A 26,202-nucleotide genomic window follows, 5' to 3' on the forward strand; every position below is an offset into this window, starting at 1 on the left:
TACGTCACGTCCGCGGGAGACTCGTTTTTGAGGGAGTTTTTGTAAATAGGCAAAGTGATTGACATACGAGAGGAAACTCGATAACAAGGTAAGCGGTTTACGTATTGCTTATGTACAATTAGTAGATTAAATTCAAATGCATTTGACATGTTTTGAGAGGTGTAAGGAGTCGGTCAGCGCGGCTCAACTTTACATTGTTTACCCGTGTTTTGCTAACGACAGCAACAGATGCTTGCCTGCTTGCTAAAAATGTCCTGTTCGCAAAGGGATGGTTCGCCCAAAAGGAAACTATTTCTTTGTTTATCACATTCTTGTCATCTCTAATGAGTATGACCTTCTTAACATTATTTATGAGCTGGTTCAGTTTAATGATATATATAGATGAGCTACCCCGCGTTGTCCGATTCATGAACAAATGAAATGACTCTTATGAACTGGATCTTTTTAGTGAATCATAAACCCTCTGATACGAAAGAATTTGCAGTTCATCAGGGCTGCTTATTACACTTTAATAATAATATTTAACATCATGTATAATATTATTGATTAGGTAGTAAATATTGCATTCATAAAGAAAAAAATCCTAAAAAGTCATACTAAAATGTAATTATAAAAATGTCAACAAAAGTTCTTTTTTTCAATTTCTGTGTACATACCTCAAATCAAAGCACTTTAACTGTCACATTAGCAGCAGCAGCACGTGTTCTATGATGAATGAAAATCTATTAAGGTAAAGTTTCTCCAAAATAGTGTCATTCCAAGAAAGTATTCTTTGCCAATGCTAAATATGGAAATCTAATCCTATTATCAGTCAACGACTGTCAAAGTACAACACTGTTCACAGTCAAATAAATAGGGCTAATGTTGTTTTCAAGTAATACTTACATGTGACTTTCGATTGAATTTTCAAAGTACCATGTTAAACAATGTAGGCAGCATGTCACAAGTTGTCACTGTACGAATGTGCCGATATTTAACCAGCTTTACCTAAATTGAATAGCTTAGGTGCTGGCTCCAGACTACAGACAGTGCATAATACAACAAAATACTCAAAAATAAAACAATAAACTATTAAAAATGCTGACAATTAATGAGCAATTCCAGCGTTATGGGTTTGACATTTTGAGTAAAAAATTCAAACATAAATACACAGAGAAAATCTATGATAACATTATATTGCACCATCTGTTTATATTTTCCAAAACAACTAACCACAGAGTTATGGGATCAGAAAAATACCAATCTGTAAATATTATTTATATTTTAAAGTAAACATGCGTTATGGACGTGACCAAAAAAAGTATGCGAGTTTACAGTATACAACATACTTTGTAGAAATTCTGTAAATTAAACTGCACAACCCAAATGAAACAATGCTAATCTAAAGGATAAGAGTCGGCTTACTATAAAAACAAAAATCATTGATTTTATTTTAGTTGACATTTATGAGGAAAAAGCTTGGTTATGAATCATGTGACAGATGTAAAAATGCCACTTTTGTGACTTTGGTAAATCAAATATATTAGTTTGACAACATTGACTCAGACATTTATGAGTATTTCTAGAGTTCTGTGAAATACGAGCCTACACAAAGAACCTAGAAAGTATTTTGCTATTTTGGTAAACATTTGCATGGAATTGCTCAAATTTGTAAAGAAAAAAAAACACATTACACCCATGTAGACACAGACAAGTACAAAGTCAAAAAGGTGTACACATTGACTGTTGATGGTGTATAAATAATTTAGGCAATATTGTTTTGGATTTGTCACTGGAAAGATGATTTTGTATTGAATTGGATTTGTCATTAGAAAGGAGATAATTTGTGTATTTGTATATCATTTATTTTTTTCTTTGTTTTCTTATTTTTTGTTTGAATGTTTTTGTTCTCTTAAACTACTGTTTTATCATTGTGTGTTTTGAGTAAACTGTTAACCTTTTAAAACATTTAACCACTTTACCAGTTTAAAAGAAATGTGCTAATTATTTCTTAAATGTAGTTTTAATAAATTTTTGTTCTTTATTTTTGTTCTTTTATACTTGATGCTAATGAAAGGGTCAGAAATTATATTTTCTATTAAATAAAGTTTATATTTCTGTTTCACAGTTTGAATTAAGTTTCAGGGGTATCTTTTGTATCCGTAATAGCAATTTTCGGATTACTTTAGTAAATCAGAATGCTATAAATATAAACTATTAATAATAAATTGGTATTTAAATTCATATATATAAAAACAACACGTTACAGTGTAGGACTGCAATTTTATGACAATTTATTTACATAATTCAGATTTACACTTCATGTGTACATTCATTCATTTATTTTCTATTCAGCTTAGTCCCTTTATTATTCTGGGGTCGCCACAGCGGAATGAACCGCCAACTTATCCAGCATATGCTTTACGCAGCAGATGCCCTTCCAGCTGCAACCCATGACTGGGAAACAACCACTCACACACATACACCATGGACAATTCAGCCTACCCAATTCACCTGTACCGAATGTCTTTAGACTTGTGAGGGAAACCAGAGCACCTAGTGGAAACCCACGCGAACATGGGGAGAACATGCAAACTCCACACAGAATTGTAAACTGACACATTTGAGGCTTGAACCAGCGACCTTCCTGCTGTGAGGCGACAGCATTACCTACTGCACCACTGCATCGCTCTGTTTACATTCAACAACTAATTAACTAATCTAGTACATGCCTCTGATTAATTAGTACATTTATAAACTCAAAATAAATATTTGATCGATCATATTGCTCAATACTGCAAAAGCAATGTCAAAAAAATAAATCTAATGCAATGTATGCAGATCTGCTTCACAACAACATCTTGTAAATCTGAAATATAAAAACCCTTCTACAAATTAGTGAAATATATAATGTAACCCCACAAACATAATGGTAAACAACAATGGAAAGCCCTGCAAGCAAGTGAAATAATACAAATATGAAACACTACATATAAAAGTTGATCGAAAGACTAAATAATTAATATGCATAGTTAATGAATGAATAAGGAAAAATCAGTTAATAAATTGCAAAAATGTCTAGTGATGGTATATTTAAATTTTTATAAGTTGCATGTGAAATTTATACTCAAGAACATGAAATGATACTAATGTATGTTTGTGATATGGTTTCACACACACACACACACACACACACACACACACACACACACACACACAGAGAGTGCTCCAATCAATCCTTAGGTCATTCTGATCAAATATCACATTTAGGAAAGTAAAAGTCCCCTTTTACTCTGATCTTCAGGGTTTTATGTAAGGCTGTACAAAATATATTGTTTCAGCATCAATATCACAATGTGTTCACAAGTAATAGTCACATCGCAAGATATGTTGAGTCTTATTGATAGTTAAACAGGATCCACAGAATTGTATTTAATTACTATATTTATACAGAATATATACATTTTATGCAAAAATAAAATTTCTTGCGAATATTTGTCTTTTTTCTAGTCCAAATATCTTCATTTGAATGCAAAAACACAATTATTTTACTTCCTCCACTGGCAGATCATTTCACTTGGAAAAACTCCTAATTTTGACTTATTTCTTCTCAAGTTGAAAACTAAACAATATTTTTACTTGACCTAAGAATTTTGTAATATTTGGACTATAAATGAGACAAAGAAAAGTAAGAAAAGCATTTTTTGCTGTTAGGCTTGCCAGAAAACCGTCAAATACTGCTATTCAAACTATCTTGTGAAATCATATCGCAATATTTATCACAGAAAAATAAGATATCACATCTGATTTTTCCAGTATCGTGCAGCTCTAGTTTCATGGCATGTGTGTCTTTATTGACAGAATGCGCAGATCTGGAGCTCCGAGTCAGCTCCGTGGAAATGCTGCTAAGAAACCCAGATTTATGCCACCGGGTCCAGCGAGGAATGATGGAGCACCTTGTTTGGATCCCCAACCAGAACCATCACAACCCTCACCGCCTCCCATACCTGCTTTAAAAAATGTGCTGCTCAATAAGGTCAAATTAATAATTAAAAAACCTGATAATTAAAAAATGGACATGCAATGTTTGTTATTATGTGCATTATTAATATGTGATGCTAATAATAATGTTTATTCGGGTGAGTTCTTGATGTGTGTTGCGGCAACAATGGCGATATGGAAAGAAATGATCCTGACGAGGTGCATTTTGCTTCATTTGTGATTGGGTTTAAAAGTTATTTCTCCCAGCAGGTCCAGAGGTGTTTGAGTAGTGGAGATGCTCCAGCTGCAAGTGATGCTCCAGTAGGAAGTAAGGCACTAGCCAGGGTCCTTGGTGCTGCGGTTCCTCAGGGGGAATGTAAGGAAAACCACATCAGGTCTATGCCTGACTTTCCTGAACCCGAAGAATCAGTAAATAAAGACAGGCGCTCACCACCGCTAAACACTCATGCTAGCTGCACAACAACTGGTAAGAACACTGTCACTTTCATATTTTATGTGTCCTTGTTATCATTGAATTATGTATGTTGACTAAAGGCATATGTCAATAAATACTAAGCAGTATGGTTAGTGTAATAAAAAGGTATTTTCATTTGGTTACATAACATTAAATACGCTTGTTAAGTCAGGTGTCTCCAGTCACCATGGGTTCTGGGTTCAAACTGACTATGATGTACCAAAAGCAAAATAATAAAATGATTGTGATGTACACTAACTTTTATGATAGTGAACTCACAGATGACCAGACAGTGATTACGTTTTTTATGATTCTTTAAAATATTGGTGTCTAGTATGGAGGACCAGGAGTGCTGGCCAGAATCAAAAGGAAGAATCAAATTATCAATTTAAATTAAAATGTGTGTAAATTAATCGCTATTTAAAAGGACAAATAAATAAACATATTTAAATGTGTTTATTTAAATTATGTTTTTTAAATGTCATTGAGTAAAGCAATAAATTAATGCATTTAAAAATAACTTTTAAATTGGAAAAGCAAGTGTCAAATAAAGAGAAAAGCATTTGTCAAATGTCTTTTTTTAACTATTTAAATAGTGCATTTACATGCACTTTAAATGATCTATAAATATATGTTTTTATTGTTTGATTAATCAGCGTTTTAAAACATAAATTAAACAAACATTTATAAAATTGTGTATTTATTTTAAGTTATTTTAAAAGCATTGATTTATTGCTTTATTAAATGACATTTAAAAACACAATTTAAATAACCACATTTAAATATGTCTTTTTATTTGTTCATTAAAAATACACATTTTAATGATGCAACAGGTAGAATTATGTCTTTTCATTAGATTTCTTTCATAATTTCTTGTTGATGTTTGATAATCATGTGCCCTCAACATCATTAACCCAGTTCTCTTGTTAACAGTCTAATTAAATGTCTTTTTTTTCTCGTTTATAGCGTTGTTGTTAACTTTTCAAATTGTCGCCAATAATAAATATCACGTTAATAAATAATATAATCTGTTGATTTATAAACGATTACATAATTTGCTAGATTGTTGTGCTCTAAACTCCGATCAATAAAGAGGAAATGTAACTGGTTTAGACGCTTTTTCTCAGTACAGTAGAAGGGGAAAAAGGAAAAGAATTCAGCAAGTGCTCGAGTTGAACAAACTGCGCCTCTATCGCCCTCCTTTAACTTCGGCTTTAACTGAAACTAACCAATCAGGGCGCTCTGTTCGCTTGACTGACAGGCACTATATGTGCGATGCGATCAGCCGCGCACAGATTCAAGACAGAGCAGAGCTGCTTACTACAAGCTGTTAAGCAATTGTCAGCAACTGGTGTCTCAAAAGAAGTTCTCTCTCTCTCTCCCTCACACACAAACTGTCTTTCGAGACGCGTATAATGCGCGAGCTCGTTAAGCGTCAGTTTAATGTTTCCCTCTGGCGCTTCAGCGGGCGCGCGAACTCACTCTCTGCTGTCAAAACACGGACTTAACGCGACTGAAACATAACGCGCTCAAAACGCGCACTCGGTCGTTCGCCGTTAAAAAATGCAACACATGTCGCCGCTATGAGCGGCACAACAGAGCTCCGCTGTTTCTAGACTAATGTAGTCGGGTTTGTTATGTAGGTCAGGCCAGGCTTAAGCAGCTTTACTGAACCTGCGTCAGCTTAAGCTAAAAGGAATTCCAGCAAAGCCCTCCCCGGGTAGGCGTGGGCCTAATCGAGGCTGGCCTAGTTAAGCCTGATTCTTTTTCTTACGTCTGTGCGCTTGAGAGCCAGTTTGTGCATGTGTGTGTTGTTTAACTGAGACAAGCAGTGCAGCAGCCTGCGCACATAAGTGAACAGAGAAAAGAGGAGAAGCAGATCAAACCTAGAGCACTGAGACCAGCCTAAAAGCAGGATGTCTACCTTATTCATGACAAACAGCATGGTTGGCAAGGCTCGCTCCTCTAACTTCACCCTGTCTGAGAAACTGGATCTTCTACGGCTGGTTCAACCTCACATAAGAATTCTGGAGGAGCACACCAACAAACACGCCGTGATCGTCGATAAGAACCGGTGCTGGGACAGCATAGCAGAACGCTATAATAGTTTTGGAGGCGAGAGGCCCCCCAGAACTGCGCAGGGCCTTCGGACCCTCTATAAACGACTTAAAGAAAGTGCCAAGCAGGAAGTTCTTCAGCGCAGCCACGCCCAGCCTGAGTACCGGGGCAGCATCTCGGAGCCAACCAAGCGCATCATGGAAATGATTCCTCAGCTGTTTCACATAGGGGACAAAGAGCCCAGCACACTCCACAGGTGAGATTAAACAGATACACACATACACAGACAAAACAAAAGTAACACTCATCATCAGGGGCATATGCAATTTAAAAAACGAAATATCAGCCAAAGGAGAGTTTAAACCAAATAATAGGTTGTGCAATTAAATCCATTCGTTTGCAATTTAGGAGGCCTAATTGGCTTCGCTGATGTTAATTTAAAAAATAGTGATTAATGCTTTGACTAACTTCTTTCCCCAATGTTGCTAAGTGTCACACACAGCCAATTAGAGGTCAAATTAACTCAAGAGACACCCAAGCATCATTTTGACTGATTTCTATTTTTTTCTGTCATATGCAATCAAAACTCATTGTAGTCTCAAACACTGGCTGTCTTTTTACTCCTGTGCCAGAGGTAAGCTGCAGCGCTGAAGGGATTTGGCTGTCATTAAATGTATTTCCGATGCTGCAGTAATTCCAGGTTTGCCACCGTGTGCCAGAAGAGTTACTTTCCGCTGGCATCTCTGTCTTCTCTATCTTGGACTTTCTGTTGTGTTGACAAAATAACAGGTCTTTTTTTTGGTCTCGGTCACCACATGTTTAATTCAGCTGAGAGCTGTGCATAAATATGATAACTGCTTCATTTAATCACTTGGATTTAATTTCTCTTTAAACAGACTGTGATTACTTTTTGTTATTTATAAGTGAAGTTTAATGGTAAACCCCTTTCTTAGAGACTCATATTTTGAAAATTCAAAAATTGTAAACTCTTGCATTAAGATTAAAATAAAGACATTAACACTGATGGCCAGATTGGAAATAAACATAGTTGTGGTTTGGTTGATTTACAACATTTTTATCATACATATGCTACATTCAAATTTATTTAAACTTTTGACACAGGTTTGTTTAAGGGGGAAAAATGCTTGTTTTAATATTTGCATTAGTGTATGAAAGTTCAATTTAACAGTTATTTACCAGTCTGCCAGTCTATAGTCAAAATTTAGCTTAATGCTAGACAGTATTCTCAATATGTTTTTCAAATTGTTGTAATTAACTGTAACGTAAAGTTCACACTAAGGGCTTAGTAACTACTAGCTAGTTTCTAACTAAATTTTGTTCTTTTTTTCAGTTGCACCACGTTCATAAGGCAAAATTTAGTTAGTAGGTCGTAAGCTCTACGTAAAGTCACACGTTGTCACGTTGAATGATGTAATATCCAATAAGAATTTAGAAGAATTCAGTTTAACATTCACAACGATTTGAAACAGTCTATAGTCTAATTTCTGCATAATGCTACAAAGTATTCTCAATATAGTTGTCTAGTTGTTGTAATTAAATTTGCATAAATATGGCAATATAAACCATAAAGAATTTAGTGTTTCAAGAAACTGGTACCCAAAGTGCGAATTACAAGGGGGTTTGGGGGAAGGTCTGACCCCTCTAATTAACGTTTGATCCCCCTCTGAAGAACATCAAAACAAGATGTGTTTTGAGTCTACTCTTTAATAGTTAAGAAATAGTTTTCTCTGATCTGTATCTTAAATAATATTACTAAATAAAATAATAGATAGTGTAAATATACATTTGGTATTGTAAGCTGAGAAAATATTATATACTTTTCCTTCTATGCTAATGAAGGACTACTGAGACATTCCAAGCATGGGATGGGTCCTCCTGGTGAGGCAGAGTTCCTCACAGCTCCGATACACATCTCTGCTATTTGCTTACAGTAACCATGTGCTCTTCACCATACACAATTCATCTGCTTGTGTTCTTTTTTCAGATACCTTTGTCATGTTTGGTGTCATTTGACAGTTTATGACTTCAGTGTTGTAGTGATGAAATCAACAAAGACATTGATTGATTATATTTCAATCTGTAATATATTTACTATTGTTGAGTCATGGCCTGAGGAGAGTATGTTAATGTTCTTCTCCCCCACTTTATCTCCTCAACTTTGCTCTCATATCCAGCTGGTTTGGGGGTTGGTTTTTACTCATGTTTGACAATGCTTTGCTCAGGGTATAATAAGGAAAGGTAACTGGTAATCTGGGAGAATGGCTTTTACTCTGCATCTCCCGCACACCAGTGCGTAGCCTCATATGCTAACAAAGGCAGTTTCACTGTCTTTGTTGCTCAGCAGTGCATATGTTACAGCTAATTTCTTAATACAGTATGTTAGTTTGTTTCATTCTAATGTCTGTATATTTAAACATGTAACTTAATAAACAACTTTGCCTGCTTTAAGATGTTGAGATTCTTTCTCTTTATCAATGATGATAACAACTTTGATGGAGTCAGATTAGTTACAGTGGAGTCAGATAAATAATAAATTTAAACAGGCCATCCTTCAACTGCTTTCTGTTTCCGATTATTGGTTCAGAATAGCAGCGTAAGCTTCAAGCCTTACAGTATATTCATACCATTTTGAATGGCTGTTTGCCGCAAAAATATGAATTTAGCGGTTTGAAACTGACAAATCTAGAGCACCAACAGACAGCACAAGTGTTCACAAAACATGTTTTCTGTAAAATAGGCATTTGTACTGTAGATGTTTATAAAACTAGATGTATTGTTTGTATTTTATTATACACTTGATCACACATGGAAGTTAAACAGTAAAATAAAAAATAAATGTGCAGTATTTCATGGTCATCCATTAATAGGTGCAGGAATGCAAACCTGTCACCATTGATTTAATCACAAATGTCATCCAGAACCACTCAATATCCCTCAAAAAACAAACAAAAAAAAAGTTTGAATAATAAATAAATGTAGTTGTTAAATTTATAACTGGTTCACTGAGGTATATTACCGAACATGACTGTAAAACTTGACCCCCCCATCATCAGTTTATAAGTGGCACCTGTCCTGGTACCTTGCCTTCTAGTAACCAACAAACTAAAGCGAGTTTATTTTCCATTTTACATTACATTTTTTTATTAGAAGTTTGTTGATGCCCCCTAGTGTCACCCCTATTTGATAACCACTGCCCTAGATCAGGGGTTCCCAAACTTTTCAGCCCACAACCCTACAAAATAACTATGCCAGTGACTCACGACCCCCAATATCCTCTAAGGTGGTTATAGACCAATAATCCTTGCACACAACGGCCTACACATACCAATAGACCATTTCAATGTGGTGATGTCATTGGCCCATGAACATTTCCTGCTTGTTATCAAACTATTTCATAACTGTAGAAAGAGGCAATTCAATCATGTCTTAATGTTAAAACAGCTGCTATAACATTATTTTTCAATATGTGGCTCTTTTTGGATTCTCTGAAGCTATAGAAATTATGCATGTAAAACAGGAAATCCGTTGGGACCATTGTTATTGTTTACATCCCTCAAAATGGTCTATCGGCCCAAGTCTATTCATTGTTTAATTTTGGAGAAGGCCACTCGGAGGCCATCCTCCATGTTCAGTTGTGGCCTGTTTTTATTTTTAATCGATGTGAGTGCTGTAGAGGTTTCAATATACATATTATATAATGTAATCACCCCAGAGGGCACAAAAAAAAATGTGAAAGACTGATGACTATTTATCTGCAAGTTGTTTTTAATGTATATTCTTAACATGTTAACAGTGTTACTATTAATTTTGTTCTTTTGTAGCTTATAGATGAAGTATGGTACTTCTAATAGTTTAATAAAATGAATTAGATTTTTGGAAATCGCCAAGTGACCCCTCCTCTTTGTCCCAACCCCAACTTTGGGAACCACTGCCTTAGATTAACAATTGAGCTTTCAATCACAATTTTAAAGAACTGTTCAAATTTACCATATTTATGTCTATTATTAATGAAGCATGTGTATGTGTCTGTTTTAGGCTTCAGTTCAAAAGAAACTCTCCTGTAGAACAGCCGGGCAGCAGTCTGTCCATCCCAGCGCTGTCCGACTATCCTCCAGTCACAGCTGTTCGAGTGGAGACTGAGGATGTGAAACCGCCTCCGGATATCCACCTGATTACATCCCACGGGTCACCCATCACCATCGCCACCCCGAGCAGCCAAGCCCACCATGGCCAAAATGAAAGGGACAGTGAAGTAGTGGAAGACGAGGTAGACGAGGAGGAAGAGGAATTGGCCTCCCATGTTTATGCTGCCTCTCTTTCTCCATGCCCATCCTCTGTACACCTGCCACCGTCGCCGCTGGCACACGGGCCCAGAAGGAGCGCCTATCACACGGCGAGGACAGCATTCAAGGATCCTGCGTTTGAGGCAGAGGCTTTGCAGATGATGCGAGAGGAGCACGAGTTGCTTCTGGCCAATCATAGGAAGCTTGGTTTATATATAGAGGAGAAGAGGGAGGGGCTTAAGAGAAAGCAGCAGCTGGAGGAGGAGCTACTCCGGTCAAGAGTTAAAGTGGAGAAACTGAGAGCTGCCAGGCTGCGGCAAGGATTGCCATTGATGTGATTTTGTACACTGTCTCACTTTTGAAAGTACGTCAAAAAGGGAGCCATAAAATGTTAATTTAAAATGCTGTTTGTACAGTTGTTTCTTGTTTGTACAGTTTTTTTTTATTCAGTATGAGGATTGTTTGTGATATTTGTAGCAGAATTGTATGTTTTTAATGTGTGGATGAGAGAATTCAATTGGATTTTGTATGTGTTTGATAATAAATTCATAAATGCTTTAATCTCTGTGGTTTGAGATGGGCTTTTATTCTTTGGTTGTTACGTAGCAACAGCAATGAATGAGAGTCTTCTAAATCAAACAGTTTGTGTTAGCTTCATTTGAATGCTTATTCACAGCATAATAGGTAATATTACTACTGTATTTTCCTCTTTTGTTATTAGGTTTGTCAGACTTACAGTAAATAGCTTCTAAGCTGAGACCAACTGTCGGGCAAGACTAAATTAGTCCATTAGGAATTGGATTTGATTACTGTTGGATTTGTTTAATTAATAATTTTGAGGGCACATTAATTTAAAAATTGTATATATGATTAAGTTGTGACCTATGTAACAGTTTTGATCTCATTTAAACATGCCTGATCAGTTTATACAGTATATAGGCACATTTCTAGTTTATGAATATAATAACTGCACAGTAACTAAGCATTATGTTTGATTTAGGCTATTATTATGTTGTGTTATCGCTGCTGATTCATTATCTGTTTATTTTAAAGCTCACTACTATAGTGTTATATGGTGCAAGGCCTCTTCAAGGAAGCATAAGCGCTGGGAAGGTGATGCTGTGCTTGTTGCCAGAGGGCGAACGGTTGTCCTTAAAGACATGGAGGGCCGGGACATTGGACGAGGTTAGATAATCAAAGCACATTCGAGCAGCACATTCAGATTTGTACATAAACACGTATTTAAGGATTAAATGAGTTGACATTGTATACTAGTGTGTGGGATGCAAATTTCCCTGTTTCTTTCATCTAATAATTTTAGTGGATCATTAAAAAAGAAACAGAACTGTTTAATGTAAATATTGGCAAATCCCTGAATATTAGTTTTTCTCACTGAACAATGTTTTGATAGCTAAAGTGCAAAGAATTCATAAAAAGTTTCAATTCCATTTTTATCTGCTGTCATTTTATTGTTTGTGAATTACATTTTGAGTTGTTATACTTTAACCTTACATTTGAGACAATATTCATCAGTCTGTTTAGGGTGCAACAGGGCACAAACATGACTGTTTAGCACGTACTTTAGTAATATATGGATACAGCAGGGGAAAAAAAAACAAAATAGCTTTTTTATTTAACAGTGATTTACTTGGCTCTGTATTTTAATTAACTAAACTGTAATAATTTTTTTATCAGCTAATTTTGTTATTTTTTTATTGTTTAATTTATTATTTATAGGTCATTGTAGTCTCTACAAGACTACAATAAACAAAATCCAAAACTATTGCAGTTTAAATTTAATATGTCATAATCAACATGCAAATAAAACAGTGAATGCAAACATATATTGTGCGTATTGTGCATCAACATATTAATCTATTTTAAATTAGTTGATGAAATATAGCATTCAGTGCTTTTTAAAATCATGACAGTTTTATTTAATCATTAAAGTTCTTTTAAAACAAAAGTAATATGTAGGCTAATTCAGTGCATACATTTACGGAAATGATCTTCTTTACAGTTGATTTTTCTAACAAACCAGCTGCTGACATAGAACGACTTGTCTGTGTTAAAAGTAATACTATATGCCATTATAGGTTTTATTTACGCATCAAAAGAAACCGCATAGGCTAATAGGTTGATCAAGAATTATAAAAATCGTGGTTTCATATTTAGTTTCGGAGTGGTTATAACAGTAGTGTTTTCATCTAGTAGCCATGCATACCGATTCAAAAGACTTTAGCTGGGAAAATAAGCATTGAACACAATTTTACAAAAGAATTGATCATAATTTTTACCCAAAAAAATATTTCTAAACATAGGGTTGACTTGAATTAAATTGTGATGTTGGTAGCGACCAAAGAAATCCATATATGCAAATAAAACAAATCTACTTTTCAAATTACAAATCAAAAAACAAATCTAGTTTACAAATTAAGTTATGCAAAACAAAATAAAATGACGCAGGGAAAAAGTACTGAACACATGAATAAAGGGAGCTGTAGAAATGCAGTGAAAGTCCAGCCAGCAGCTGAAATAACTCAGTATTTTTCAGCAATTTTCTGCCCTTCATCATTGTAAATGAATATTAGCTGCTTCAGTCTAACAACTATATTAGGACAATGAAGATTAAACCAGGATAAACATTTCAGCAAATCAATGATCCAAAGCACAGCCAAGGAAACTCTCAAATGCTTTCAGAAAAACAAAATAAAGCTGGTTGAATGACCCAGCCAATCACTTGACTTGAATTCAAAATAAAAGCAAATTAAAGATCAGATTTGATAGACGAGATCCACAGAGTCATCAAGATTTTTACACTCTGTTGAAGTCTGTGAAAAACTCCACATGAGAGGCATCTGTAAGCTGCCATCTCCAAAAAAGCCTTTTATTTAAAGTGTTAAATACATTTCAGTAGTTCAGGACTTTTTCCTTGTCATTCCATTGTTATTACACGTAACGGATTTAAAATTTTTTGTATTGTTTTGTTTCATTTTTGGTTTGTATTGTTTGGGTTTTTCCCAAAATCTAGTTCAATTCCATTTTAACAGCTCCTTTAGAAACATTATTTTCAGTATAAAACATAAAGTGTTGAATACTTATTTTCCCCGCTGTATATATGTATATGTATACAGTATATATATATATATATATATATATATATGTGTGTGTGTGTATGTGTATATATATATATATATATATATATATATGTATGTGTATATATATATATATATATATATATATATATATGTATGTGTATATATATATATATATATATATATATATATATATATATATATATATATATATATATATATATATATATATATATATATAATCACATAAAGTATTATATCTTCTCCTAGTCTTTGTGTTTGAAATCCGTATTTTTGTCTTAGGTTCAGGTTACAAGGCATCAGAGCTGGAGAGTTTGTGTGAGGGTCAGACTCTTATGGTTGGAGGGAAGCAAATAGAGGTCATGGGGGTCATATCTGATCAAGACTATGCCAAAGGCCGCTGTTTCCAAGATGCGGCTGTCGAGATTCCTGCAGAAAGCCCTACAGTCTCGAAGACTCCTGCATATCGGCCGGTATCCAAATCCTTTACCAAGCCAGCGCTCAAGGGAGGCGCACTTACAGATTCTGAACTTGACAAACCAATCTGTAAACCTCGATATGACCCGAACGCACCAGGTATAGCACATACTCAATTCCACCTTTTTTTTCAATACATACAGATTCTCAGCAACCATTATTTGTGTTTAATAGATGTCTAAATTTAGATGTCTTGACTCAGTTTGGCCTGCCAGTGAAAATCTAATCGTTGTCTAACAATAAGCCAAAGACACTAGTCATCAAATAAACTAGAATGAGTGACTGAACATGTAAAGTCTGGCTAACCTTTCTATTTGATGACTAATTTATTTTTTTAAGTATTGTTAGACATCTGTTTGATTTTTACTGACAGCCCAAATTTACCCTTGTTTTAGCCTGGATGTGTACGTTTAGATGTCTATTAGGTGTCTATTAATCACAAAATTGCTTGGTGGGTTATATTCATATGGCGGTTGATACATTTAATATTTATTTAATACATAACATTTCTCACACTGCAGATCAACAAATAGTTTTGTGGCATGTATGTGTTTGTTTTTTTCTACACAATTAAACATTTGAATGAACATCTTCCAAGAGTGCCGATTACATACTTTTATGTATGGTTTATACAGTAATGGAAAACCTGGAAAAGTCAAGGAATTTTCCATGACCTGGAAAATTTTTTGAAAAAACAGAAAAACCCACAAGGCATTGGAAAAAATCATAGAAATTACATTTACATTTAGCAGAAATTTTTGTCCAAAGGGACTTAAGCTGCGGTCACACTAGAGCTTGTGCTTGCAAAATTCTGTTGTACGGCGCTTCGAAAAGGGGGCGGGATTAAACAAAATGATTAGACATTAATAAAAGTGAGCGATTGCTCCATATTTAAAATTTCTTATTTTAAATGATCTTCTTCTGGTCCCATGCGATCACCTGACTTGATTTTGCAGGTAAGGATTACGTGTTTTATAATTTGCTGTTATAAATGTAAACATTTCTTATGATTTACCACGTATATGTTGACATTACATGAAACATTAGGTCATGAAAATTTACTTGAAAGTCCTGGAAAAATCAGAACTTTTGTAGGAAAAATGTGTATGAACCCTGCAGGGGTTGTATTATAGGTCAGAAAAATATGTTACATTTTTATATAAACATGTTTGCTGAATGACATCTCAAATTTCTACAATTTATTTACATTTTATTTTTAGAAATTACAAATTTCTAAATTTAAATAAATTTTCTTTAATTTTATTTCATTTATTTAAATTTTATTTAAATAAAAAATTATTTTATTTATTTCCATTTTATTTTATTTACAAGTTATTGATTTTCATCCTTAGGAGCCCTGGTGATGCCACGGCCTACAGCAGATCACCAGTGGCAGTATAATAAATCTGGAGCTCCACTGGTTGACGTGGTCATCGACCCTCACTTGACCAATCACCTTCGGCCACATCAGAAAGAGGGCGTGGTCTTCCTTTACGAATGCTTAATGGGAATGAGGTAAATAAGAGTTGATCGGTTGTTGCTATGTTCTTCATATGCTCGTCTTTGTTTACACACATGTTTGTGTTTTCGCAGATTGGCTGGCCGCTGTGGGGCGATTCTAGCAGATGAGATGGGATTGGGGAAAACTCTGCAGTGTGTTTGTGTTTTGTGGACATTACTCAGGCAGGGGCCCTATGGTGGACGTCCCGTAATGAAAAGAGCACTTGTGGTTTGTCCTGGAAGTTTGGTGAAGAACTGGGCTGCTGAGTTCAACAAGTGGCTGGGCAGAGAGAGAATCAGTGTTTACACCGTGGACCAGGTGTGTACAGAAGAAGATTATCATGTGTTAATTTGCTGTTCTATTAAAATCAAACACTTTAGCTATTTAATGATTAATAATGATTTATAGTTATCAATGTTGCTTTTCCCCCTGCTTCATAGTTTTATGTTACTTAATACATTTTACTTTTTAGATTATTTTAATGAAAAGAAAGTTAAAAAAACAGCATTTAACTGAAATAAAGGCTTTTTGTTACATTAAATGCCGGTTACTGAATTTCATATGTCCTCGAATAAAAATAAGTGTTTTTTAAAGCATATATATGTTGTCTCTGCAGGATCACCGTGTGGAAGACTTTGTTTCTTCTCCTCTTTGCTCCGTCCTGGTCATCAGCTATGAGATGTTGTTGCGCTCTGTGGACCGGCTGAAAGAACTGGATTTTGGAGTCCTCATCTGTGACGAAGGTCATCGCCTAAAAAACAGCAACATCAAAACAGCTGGAGCTCTCACAGCCCTCTCATGCACACGCCGGCTTATTTTAACAGGTTTTACTTTTTATTTATATATTTCAGTCAAACACACATACATGTAAGTGCAGTAGTATAATATTATGTATAAAATGACTAATTCATTTAACAGGTACTCCGGTGCAAAATGATCTGCAGGAGTTTTATTCAATCATCGAGTTTGTAAATCCAGGAATTCTGGGAACATCTGCGGCCTACAGGAAGATTTATGAAGAGCCCATTCTCCGATCTCGCCAGCCCAGCTGCACCGAAGTAAGAAGATTTAATCAAACATCTCCATTGGAAATAATAACAGACAAATTATTTTCTTGTAATTGGTGATATTAGAATTGATCTTTGTAATTAAATGATGTAGATATTTTCAAATATTCATAAATAAAATGCAAAACATTATATTTACATAAATTGCATCATTGTACAATTTTATCATATACTATTTTCTATATATTTTGAAATTATTCATTTGTTTATTTATTTTATTGTTATTATAATAATAATAATAATTACATATATTAATTGATTTAGGTGGTATACAATTGTATATAATAAAATTGTAAAGATGACATTTATATATATTTCAATTTTTTAAATTAAATGATTTATTTGTTTATTTATTTTATTGTTATAATAATTGTTGTAATAAAATTATGTAATAAAATTGTAATGCCGAAATATATATTTAAAATACATAATTATATTTACATATTTTATTCATTAAATTGTTTGTTTGTTCATTTATTTATTTAAATAAATATAAAATTTTATTATTACAATTATTATTTTGTTTGTTTGTTTGCTTTTACCTTTATTTTTTACCCCAAAATTACCCTATTCTTCCCTTCATCCCCCTGGGTGTCCCCAGATCCCAGTTTAAAAATCAGAACAGATTATAAATCTGTGTTTCAGGAAGAGCGGTGTATTGGAGAAGAGCGTGCTGCTGAGCTCTTTCGTCTGACAGGTGTCTTTACATTACGCCGCACTCAGGAGATCATTAATCAGTATTTATCTGAGCGGATCGAGTGGACTGTGTTCTGCAAACCCACCGAGCTGCAAATTCGTCTGTACAGGGTACTTCTGTCCACGCGACCCATAAGAGCCTGTTTGTCTGGCTCTCACACTTACACACACAGCCCTCACCTTGTATGCATCAACGCCCTTAAGAAACTCTGCAACCACCCTGCACTGCTCTACAACACACTACAGGTACGGATGTGCTCTGTCATGCTCTTTATTTCAATATTACAGCAGCTTTTTTTACTGCTATGTTATAAATTCAAGTGCTTGATGGTTTTCTTTGTGTTATTCAACAGGAAAAGGCAGATGAGATGTATGAGGGTGAAGTTAAGGAGCTCTTTCCTGAGGAATACTCCACCGGCGCCTTCAGCACAGCAGACTCTGGCAAACTTTTAGTGTTAACAGACCTTCTGTCAGCCATACAGCATGTCAATCGCACAGACAGGTACCACACATTCCTTTTTTCACTATTTATTATTGGCCCTTTTGCCTTTATTGTGAAAAGAAACAGAAAGCAAAGTAAGACTGAGATAGGGAAGGATCTGCAAGCCAGGACTCTTTACTTGCAATGCCCGAAATGCAGTGTCGCCATATGTCGGCACACTGCTCACGAGGTTATTAATGCTGACGATACCACACATTCTACTGCAGTCAGACCTTATAATATCATTTACTTTAAGATTTTACTATTGATAAGTACAGAAAAAAATCAGTTTATTCACATCTAGGAGATTCTTGAAGGTGGGTGCTCGATCTAGCCAAACTTACTAGAAAAAATAAAAAAATCAGCAGACTAGTTTTTTGAGATCTACAGTGACAACGTACTGAAAAAAACATTTAAAAATATACAGTTGAAATCAGAATTATTAGCCCCCCTGTTTATTTTTAACCCCAATTTCTGTTTAACGGAGAGAAGATTTTCCTGACAAATTTCTAAACATAATAGTTTTAATAACTCATTTCTAATAACTGATTTCTTTTATCTCTGCCATGATGACAGTAAATAATATTTGACTAGATATTTTTCAAGATATTTTTCAGATATTTTTCACTTTTATACAGCTTAAAGTGACATTTAAAGGCTTAACTAGGTTAATCAGGTTAACTAGGCAGGTTAGGATAATTAGGCAAGTTAGTGTATAACGATTGTTCTGTAGACAATCGATAAAAATAAATAGCTTAAAAGGGCTTATAATTTTGACCTTAAAATGTTTTTTTTTAATAAAAACTGCTTTTAACTAAGATGAGTTTAGATTATTAGCAGTGTTCTGCAGTGTCTTAATTTATTACTTTTGAAGATAATTCACTACTTTATTAAGGTCCACATGGTAATTGATTTTTTTAAGTAATAGCTCTGTACTCTCCGGGGACTTCTTGCTGAGGCGACAATGCTAACCACTGAGCCACCGTGCCGCCCACAATAATTTTATATGAATCATTCATTCATTAATTTTTTTTTGGCTCAATCCCTTTTATATAATCTGGGGTCGCCACAGCGGAATGAATCGCCAACTTATCCAGCATATGTTTTACGCAGTGAATGCCCTTCCAGCTGCTACTCATCACTGAGAAACATCCATAAACACTCATTCATACACACACACTATGGACAATTTTAGCCGAACCAATTCAGCTGTATCGCATGGGAAACCGGAGCACCCAGAGGAAACCCACATGAACATGGAGAGAACATGCAAACTCCACACAGAAATGCCAACTCACCCTGCTACCCACTACGCCACCATGCAGCCCTATATTATATTATGTTATATTATATTATATTATATTATATTATATTATATTATATTATATTATATTATATTATATTATATTATATTATATTATATTATATTATATTATTTTATATTTTTTTATTTTATTTTATATTATATTGTATTGTATTATATTGTATTATATTATATTATTTTATATTATATTATATTATATTAAAAACATAACAGTTTTGATTTATCATAATTCATCAACAACATATAACACCTAACATAACTGTGGTCGACCACCATCAGCATGCTGAATCTGAGAATGTCCATTAATTGACTTACTTTATTATCAGTCTTATGTCCAGTTTCTTCTGTCTTTTTCTCCCTAGGGTTGTTTTGGTGTCCAACCACACACAGACTCTTGACTTACTCCAGGACGTCTGTGATCAGATAGGCTATAAATGGTGTCGTCTTGATGGACAGACACCAGTTGGCCAGCGGCAGAAAATTGTTGATTCCTTCAACAGCCCACATTCGTCCAGCTTTCTACTGCTGCTCAGCTCCAAAGCTGGAGGAGTGGGACTAAACCTCATCGGTGCCTCTCACCTCGTTTTATATGATATAGACTGGAATCCTGCCAATGACATACAGGTCAGTAGAAGCTACAGTAGAAAATAATAAGCCAACAATAAAACCACTGCATATTTATTGCAGTATGACACAAAAAAGAAATAATGCAACTTGTTGCCTTTCAAAATTGGTTAGAAACAATGTAATTAGACAAGCTGATATATGACAAGGTAAAAGGTTCATTCTGCTGTGGCAACCCCTGATAATCAGGTACTAAGCCGAAGGAAAATAAATGAATGATTTACGACAATCTGAAAATCTTTAGCCGAAAAGGCATAAAAGTTAGTGCTAGCGGTTTCTGTCTAGCAGAACATGGGAAGCGAGGCCAATTTTTAAATGTCAACGGAGAGGCATCACAATACAGATTAACTGCTTTTGTGAGAAAATAGCTTATATGTTAATGAATCGACAGCCTGTTTACTAATCTACATGTTTTACATTATATAAAGCATTCATGGTGAAACGTAAGTAATTTTTACCCTGATAAAAAATTATTTTTTTAATAAGAAGGCAGAGAATGGAATGCTGCAACAACTATGACTCATTCATTCATTCATTTTTTTTGTGGCTTAGTCCCTTTATTAATCTGGGGTTGCCACAGTGGAATGAACCAGCAACTTATCCAGCACATTTTTATGCAGCGGATGCCCTTCCAGCCACAACCCATCCCTGGGAAACATCCACACACACACTCATTCACAATCATACACTACGGACAATTTAGCCTACTCAATTCACCTGTACCACATGTCTTTGGACTGTGGGGAAAACCGGAACACCCGGAGGAATCCCACGCGAACGCAGGGAGAACATGCAAACTCCACACAGAAACGTCAACTGACCCAGCCTAGGCTCGAACCAGCGACCTTCTTGCTGTGAGGCGACAGCACTACCTACTGCGCCACTGCATCGCCCAACAAGCACTTATTTGTGGCATTTACTATACAATAACAAATAAGGAGCAATATATGTGTTTACATAATGTTTGGGCTAAAATATCTTTTTGTATCTCCAGTTTTAATGTTACCCGAAACTAGACTATATTTGTATTATTGTAATAATGAGTAGGCGGCACGGTGGCTCAGTGGTCAGCACTGTCACCTTACAGAAAGAAAGTTGCTGGTTCGAGTCTTGGCTGGAGCAGTTGGCATTTCTGTGTGGAGTTTGCATGTTCTCCCTGTGTTTGTGTGGTTTTCCTCTGGGTGCTCCAGTTTTCTTCACAGTCTAAACTCCAAAGACATTCGATACAGGTAAATTTGGTAAACAAAATTGGCTGTAGTGTTTTAGTGCATCTGTGAATGTTAGAGTGTATGTCTATTTTCCAGTACTGGGATGCAGCTGGAAGGGCTTCTGCTTTATAAAACAGATGCTGAAATAGTTGGTGGTTCTTTCCACTGTGGTAACCCCTGATAAATAAGGGACTAAGCTGAAGGAAAATAAATGAGTGAATAAATGAATAATAATGAGTACTATGTCTGGCATGAGCCTGACTGATATTATTTATAATGCATTTTAATAAATAATAGGAATTTTTGAATGTTTAATAAACACGGAATTATATTATCTTTAATAAAAAAGCTGAATTTTATAGATTAGAACTACAATAACTTGTATAACTTATGACATATGATGATGTTGATGATTATATAATAAGGGTACATAATATTTAATAAAATGCTGTTCTTTCTATAGCTTCATTGTATTTTATTATTTATATAAGCTGTTAAAAAATTAATATTCGTTCACATTTCATAGTTCATTGACCAAACAGATGATTAAGTCTTCATTATTATATTAATACATGTTACATGTTACATTTTTTTAAAATGATTATTCATTCATTCTTTCATTTTCTTTTCGACTTAGTCTCTTTATTAATCAGGGGTTGCCACAGCGGAATGAACCACCAACTTAACCAGCATGTGTTTTACGAAGTGGTACTTCTAGCTGCAACCCATCACTGGGAAACATCCATACACGCTCATTCACAGACATACACTACAGTGAATTTAGCTTATTCAATTCACCTGTAGTGCATATCTTTGGACGGTGGGGGAAACTGGAGCACCCGGAGGAAACCCACACCAACACAGAGAGAACATGCAACTGACCCACCAACTGACCCACCCTTAACTCGAACCAGTGACCTTCTTGCTGTGAGGCGATCGTGCTACCCACTGCGCCACCGTGACAAATCTTTCCATGATTATTTTACAATATCAATAATAAATTGAATAAATACAATAAAATAAGTTCTGCAATGTGTAAAGTCAAAAAGACTGTCGTAAAACGCTGCCCACTGACATTAATGCTGTTATATGATTGGCTGATTTGCCTCTTAGGAGGCATATTAACCATTACGCTTTTTCCAATATTAAGTAGTACAGTTTTACACCCCCATATAGTAAGGACATCACTGATAAGAACACATCTGTTATACATGGACAGTTTTCTTAATTGCACTTTCAATGCAGACCACTAGGTGACAGTAAATAGCAAAAATTATATGTCACCGTGATTTTTGTTTTGCTGTTTTGATTTCAATGAAATGCTGTTTTGAAGAATTCAGATCTTCTAATAAATATTCATTTGTCAGGCCATGGCACGAGTGTGGAGAGATGGACAGAAGAAAACAGTTCATATCTACAGATTTCTCACAACAGGTAACCAAAACATTTGCACGTTACCTATAAAACGAGTGTAATCACCCTGTACAGTATGTCAGTGTGTAAAAGTAGCTGTTTGTTATGACTGTGCAACATCAAGCAGCTCTTGACCTAAAACGTCCCACAAGTGTTCATCAGTTATAATGTTTTTTACACTTCATCAATAGACTTTGTTATGACACATATCACATGATGAGACCCACTTTTATTATTTGTTGATGGAAAAAAGCATTTGTTTACAATTTGCACGTGGCTTTTGGATCAGCAAAAGTGTGGATGTGTCTGTTGTAGGTTCCATAGAAGAGAAGATTTATCAGAGGCAGGTGAGTAAACAAGGGCTTTCTGGGACAGTGGTGGACCTGACCAAAAAAGCTGAGCATATTAGCTTTTCGGCTGAGGAGCTGCGAGACCTTTTTAGGTTTGACCCTAATACCACCTGCCTCACACATGACTTACTGAACTGCAAGTGCTCTGGAGATGGAAATACACCAGGTAACGGAAAGTACATACATAAATAAATGCAAATAATTTGAAAATAAAAGGAGAAAGCTCATGCAGATATTTATTTGGACCTTTAATTAGTTCCATACGCATGCAGTTTTGGAGAAAAAGAACATTTCAATTCAATTGAATTGAATTGAATTGAATTGAATTGAACATTTACAATATTTTAGACAATATTTTTATTTGTAAGTTGGAAGAAATTTTGTCAGACCTTCATAAAATAAAACAAATATTTAGATTTAACTTAAAACAATAGCTAATAAGTACAGAAAACCTGTTTTTATGTGGTCTCTTAATTTATATGTACAGTTAAAGACATTTTTCCCCCTTATGTGAAATTCAAATTCTTCTTTAAATGTTTAAGTGATGTTTGATTGAGCAAAGACAATTTCCACATTATTTTATATTATTTTTATGATTCAAATACATGTCAGTTAATCAAGCACGTCCCATGCTGTGAAAGTCATGTTTCATGTCTTACTGATTTTCATGTGGCAGCATTGTGGACAGCTAAAATGGGGCGGTATATGATGCAATGATCTTGATGAATGTTTTTTTATATTTATTGAAAGCCAAAATCTAAATTGAGTCTTAATTAATTGCAGAACCCCATTTCAAATGACTAGTAAAATATTATATTATGATGTCATGGCAAAGATAAAAGAAATTAGTAATAAGAAAGTAGCTGAAAAAAATCTCTGCACTTAAAAAAAAAATACACAAGAAGGCTAATATGTCTTTAGCTATTTTCAAATTTTTTTGTTTTGTGTGTGTGTGTGTGTGCGCGTGCGTGCGTGTGTGCGTGCGTGCTTGCTTGTGTTCGTGTGTGTGTGTGTGTGTGTGTGCGAGCAGTATATGAATGCTCACTGGCCGCTTTGTTAGGTATACCTGTCCAATTGCTTGTTAATGCAAATTTCTAATCAGCCAATCACACGGCAGCAACTCAATGCATTTAGGCATGTAGACATGGTCAAGACGATCTGTTGCAGTCAGGGCCAAACTCTGATTTGGGGGCCAAAAGTATTTCAAGGTATGGGGCCCTAGCATTGAAACTCAAAACACTCTCTTTCTCTATATTTTTTTTCTCTTGTAAATAAACTGCTTGTTAAACATATATTGTAAGTGGACAATTTATCTTTTTAATGTAAAATTAAATTGAATGAATTCACAAATTAGCTATTTGTGATTAGATTTTAATATTTACATGTGCAGTACGGATTTTAATATTTGCATGTTACAACCGAGGTATGCAGAAGAGTATCTCTAAAAGCACAACATGTCCAACCTTGAAGCGGATGGGCTATAGCAGCAGAAGACCACATCGGGTGCCACTCCTGTCAGCTGAGAACAGAAAACTGAGGCTACAATTCACACAGGCTCACCAAAATTAGGCAATAGAATATTGGAAAAACATTGTCTGGTCTGATGAGTCTCGATTTCTGCTGCGACATCCGGATGATAATGTCTGAGAAGAGTACTTGCAGAATGTACCTAATCAAGTGGCCAGTGATTGTATTTACAGTATGTATGTATATTTGTGTTTGTGTATAAACTGTTGGCTAAATAAACTCAAGTTTTGACTATAAAACTTCAGAAAAAAGGAAACCAAATGCTGAAATTATTTAAAAGTAAGCAATTATTGGCACATACCAATTTGGTTGCCGATGATATGTCTGAATATGATTGATTATTGATGGCTGAACACTAAATTAATACATTGAATTAGTATGCCTTTTTATTAATTTCCATGTATTTGTGGCAGGTTCTGTGAAGGAGTCCAGTGAGGACACTGGAAGGTCATGTCAGCTGGGTCGCCAAGCCGACAACGCAATATCAGTCCCACAGCGAGTCAGCATGTCTGAGCTCATGCACTGGAGGCATTTTTCAGGAGCTGTTCAATCATATGGTGATATTTACCTAAATCAGGCCTGTAACCACATTACATATGCCTTTCAAAGCACTTCTAAATCCAAAACCACAGTCTAAACTCATACACTTGTATACAAACCCACTGCCCTTACACTTTGTGGAGGTAACCAATATATATAGTTTAACATTAAATTTTTCATTTTTAAATGTTTCTTCATTCATCAAAAGTTATATTTGTGTGCAGCTAGTGCACTAGTGTCCATTTAGAGACCCCGCTGATTTTGATATGAGCTCCTTTTGCCAGAATGAATCAGAGCAGTGCACAGAAATAGATTAATAACGCACTCAGAAACATTAATAGAAGAGGGAATAGTCAGACAAATGCATGAGCTCAGTCCTGTTTCTATTTTAAACCTGCCTAAAAACACAGTTTCTCTTTTAATTTGTCCAAAATGTAGCTTGCCTGTTTTTGTTGGTGTGTATGGATGCAAATGTCACATTTCGGTCGGAAATTTCTTATTAAATTATTACATTTCTTCCTCCCTTTATCACTGTTTTTTTTTAGTGTGGATAGTTTAATGTTAAACATATTTTTCATCATTACAACATTGCAGGGAAATACAGTTTTTTTTATGCACTTGTCAGTTTTCAGACTTTGGGCTTTTTAATTTTAATTAGATTTTCAGTTTAACGTAAAGAAAATCTATAAAATATAGTTGTTTTTTTCACACTTTATCAATTTGTGTTTGTGTTTAATCAAAATAAATATTTAAAAAGATCTAAATGAGTTTTCTCCTGCACTGAGTCATAAAGCTCCACATCAGAACCTTACATTTTATTCATATCTATATATTTATAGTTTTCACAGTGTAATGTGGTCAAACATGTTTTTCTTTTTTTTTTCTTTTTTGGCCGTTTTCAGTATTTTCTGAGATTTACTGTTCTCAGTGTTTTCTCTTATACAGGGGTGTCCAAAGTTTTTCTTATGAAGGGCCAAAAACCAAACTTAAATAAGGCTAGTGGGCCGAAGGCAAATATAGGTGGGGTAATTTACCATGGGTAATTTCCTAATTTATTTAATAATGTTTAAAAATGAATAGA

General features: G+C 34.9%; 1 protein-coding gene across 2 annotated transcripts; it reads left to right on the forward strand.

Moving 5' to 3' along the window:
- Positions 1 to 16: 16 nt before the first annotated feature.
- rad54b (RAD54 homolog B) lies at positions 17 to 25,649 on the forward strand. Of its 2 annotated transcripts, none has more exons than XR_012392112.1 (15): positions 17 to 88; positions 3,841 to 4,015; positions 4,231 to 4,447; positions 11,851 to 11,982; positions 14,196 to 14,489; positions 15,743 to 15,905; positions 15,984 to 16,209; positions 16,508 to 16,715; positions 16,810 to 16,949; positions 17,604 to 17,900; positions 18,008 to 18,156; positions 19,822 to 20,083; positions 21,929 to 22,725; positions 23,020 to 23,220; positions 24,995 to 25,649. XR_012392112.1 is itself a non-coding variant. In XM_683887.11 (15 exons), exons 2-15 carry the CDS (start codon positions 3,842 to 3,844, stop codon positions 25,216 to 25,218), a joined length of 2,754 nt encoding a protein of 917 aa, XP_688979.4. In that variant the 5' UTR covers positions 17 to 88; position 3,841; the 3' UTR covers positions 25,219 to 25,649. The 2 variants fall into 2 exon arrangements, 1 of the variants encoding a protein (XP_688979.4); XM_683887.11 differs by having other exon boundaries at positions 22,659 to 22,725.
- The last annotated feature ends 553 nt before the right edge of the window (positions 25,650 to 26,202 follow it).

The sequence above is a fragment of the Danio rerio genome, chromosome 16, assembly GCF_049306965.1.
Source record: "Danio rerio strain Tuebingen ecotype United States chromosome 16, GRCz12tu, whole genome shotgun sequence".
NCBI classification, from domain to species: domain Eukaryota; kingdom Metazoa; phylum Chordata; class Actinopteri; order Cypriniformes; family Danionidae; genus Danio; species Danio rerio.

Coding starts and splice junctions, on each gene's coding strand:
- rad54b (XM_683887.11), top strand. CDS start 3,842: ATGCGCAGATCTGGAGCTCCGAGTCAGCTCCGTGGAAATGCTGCTAAG. Junction 4,016..4,230: donor AAAATGTGCTGCTCAATAAG/GTCAAATTAATA, acceptor TTCTCCCAGCAG/GTCCAGAGGTGTTTGAGTAG. Junction 11,983..14,195: donor GGGCCGGGACATTGGACGAG/GTTAGATAATCA, acceptor TTTTTGTCTTAG/GTTCAGGTTACAAGGCATCA.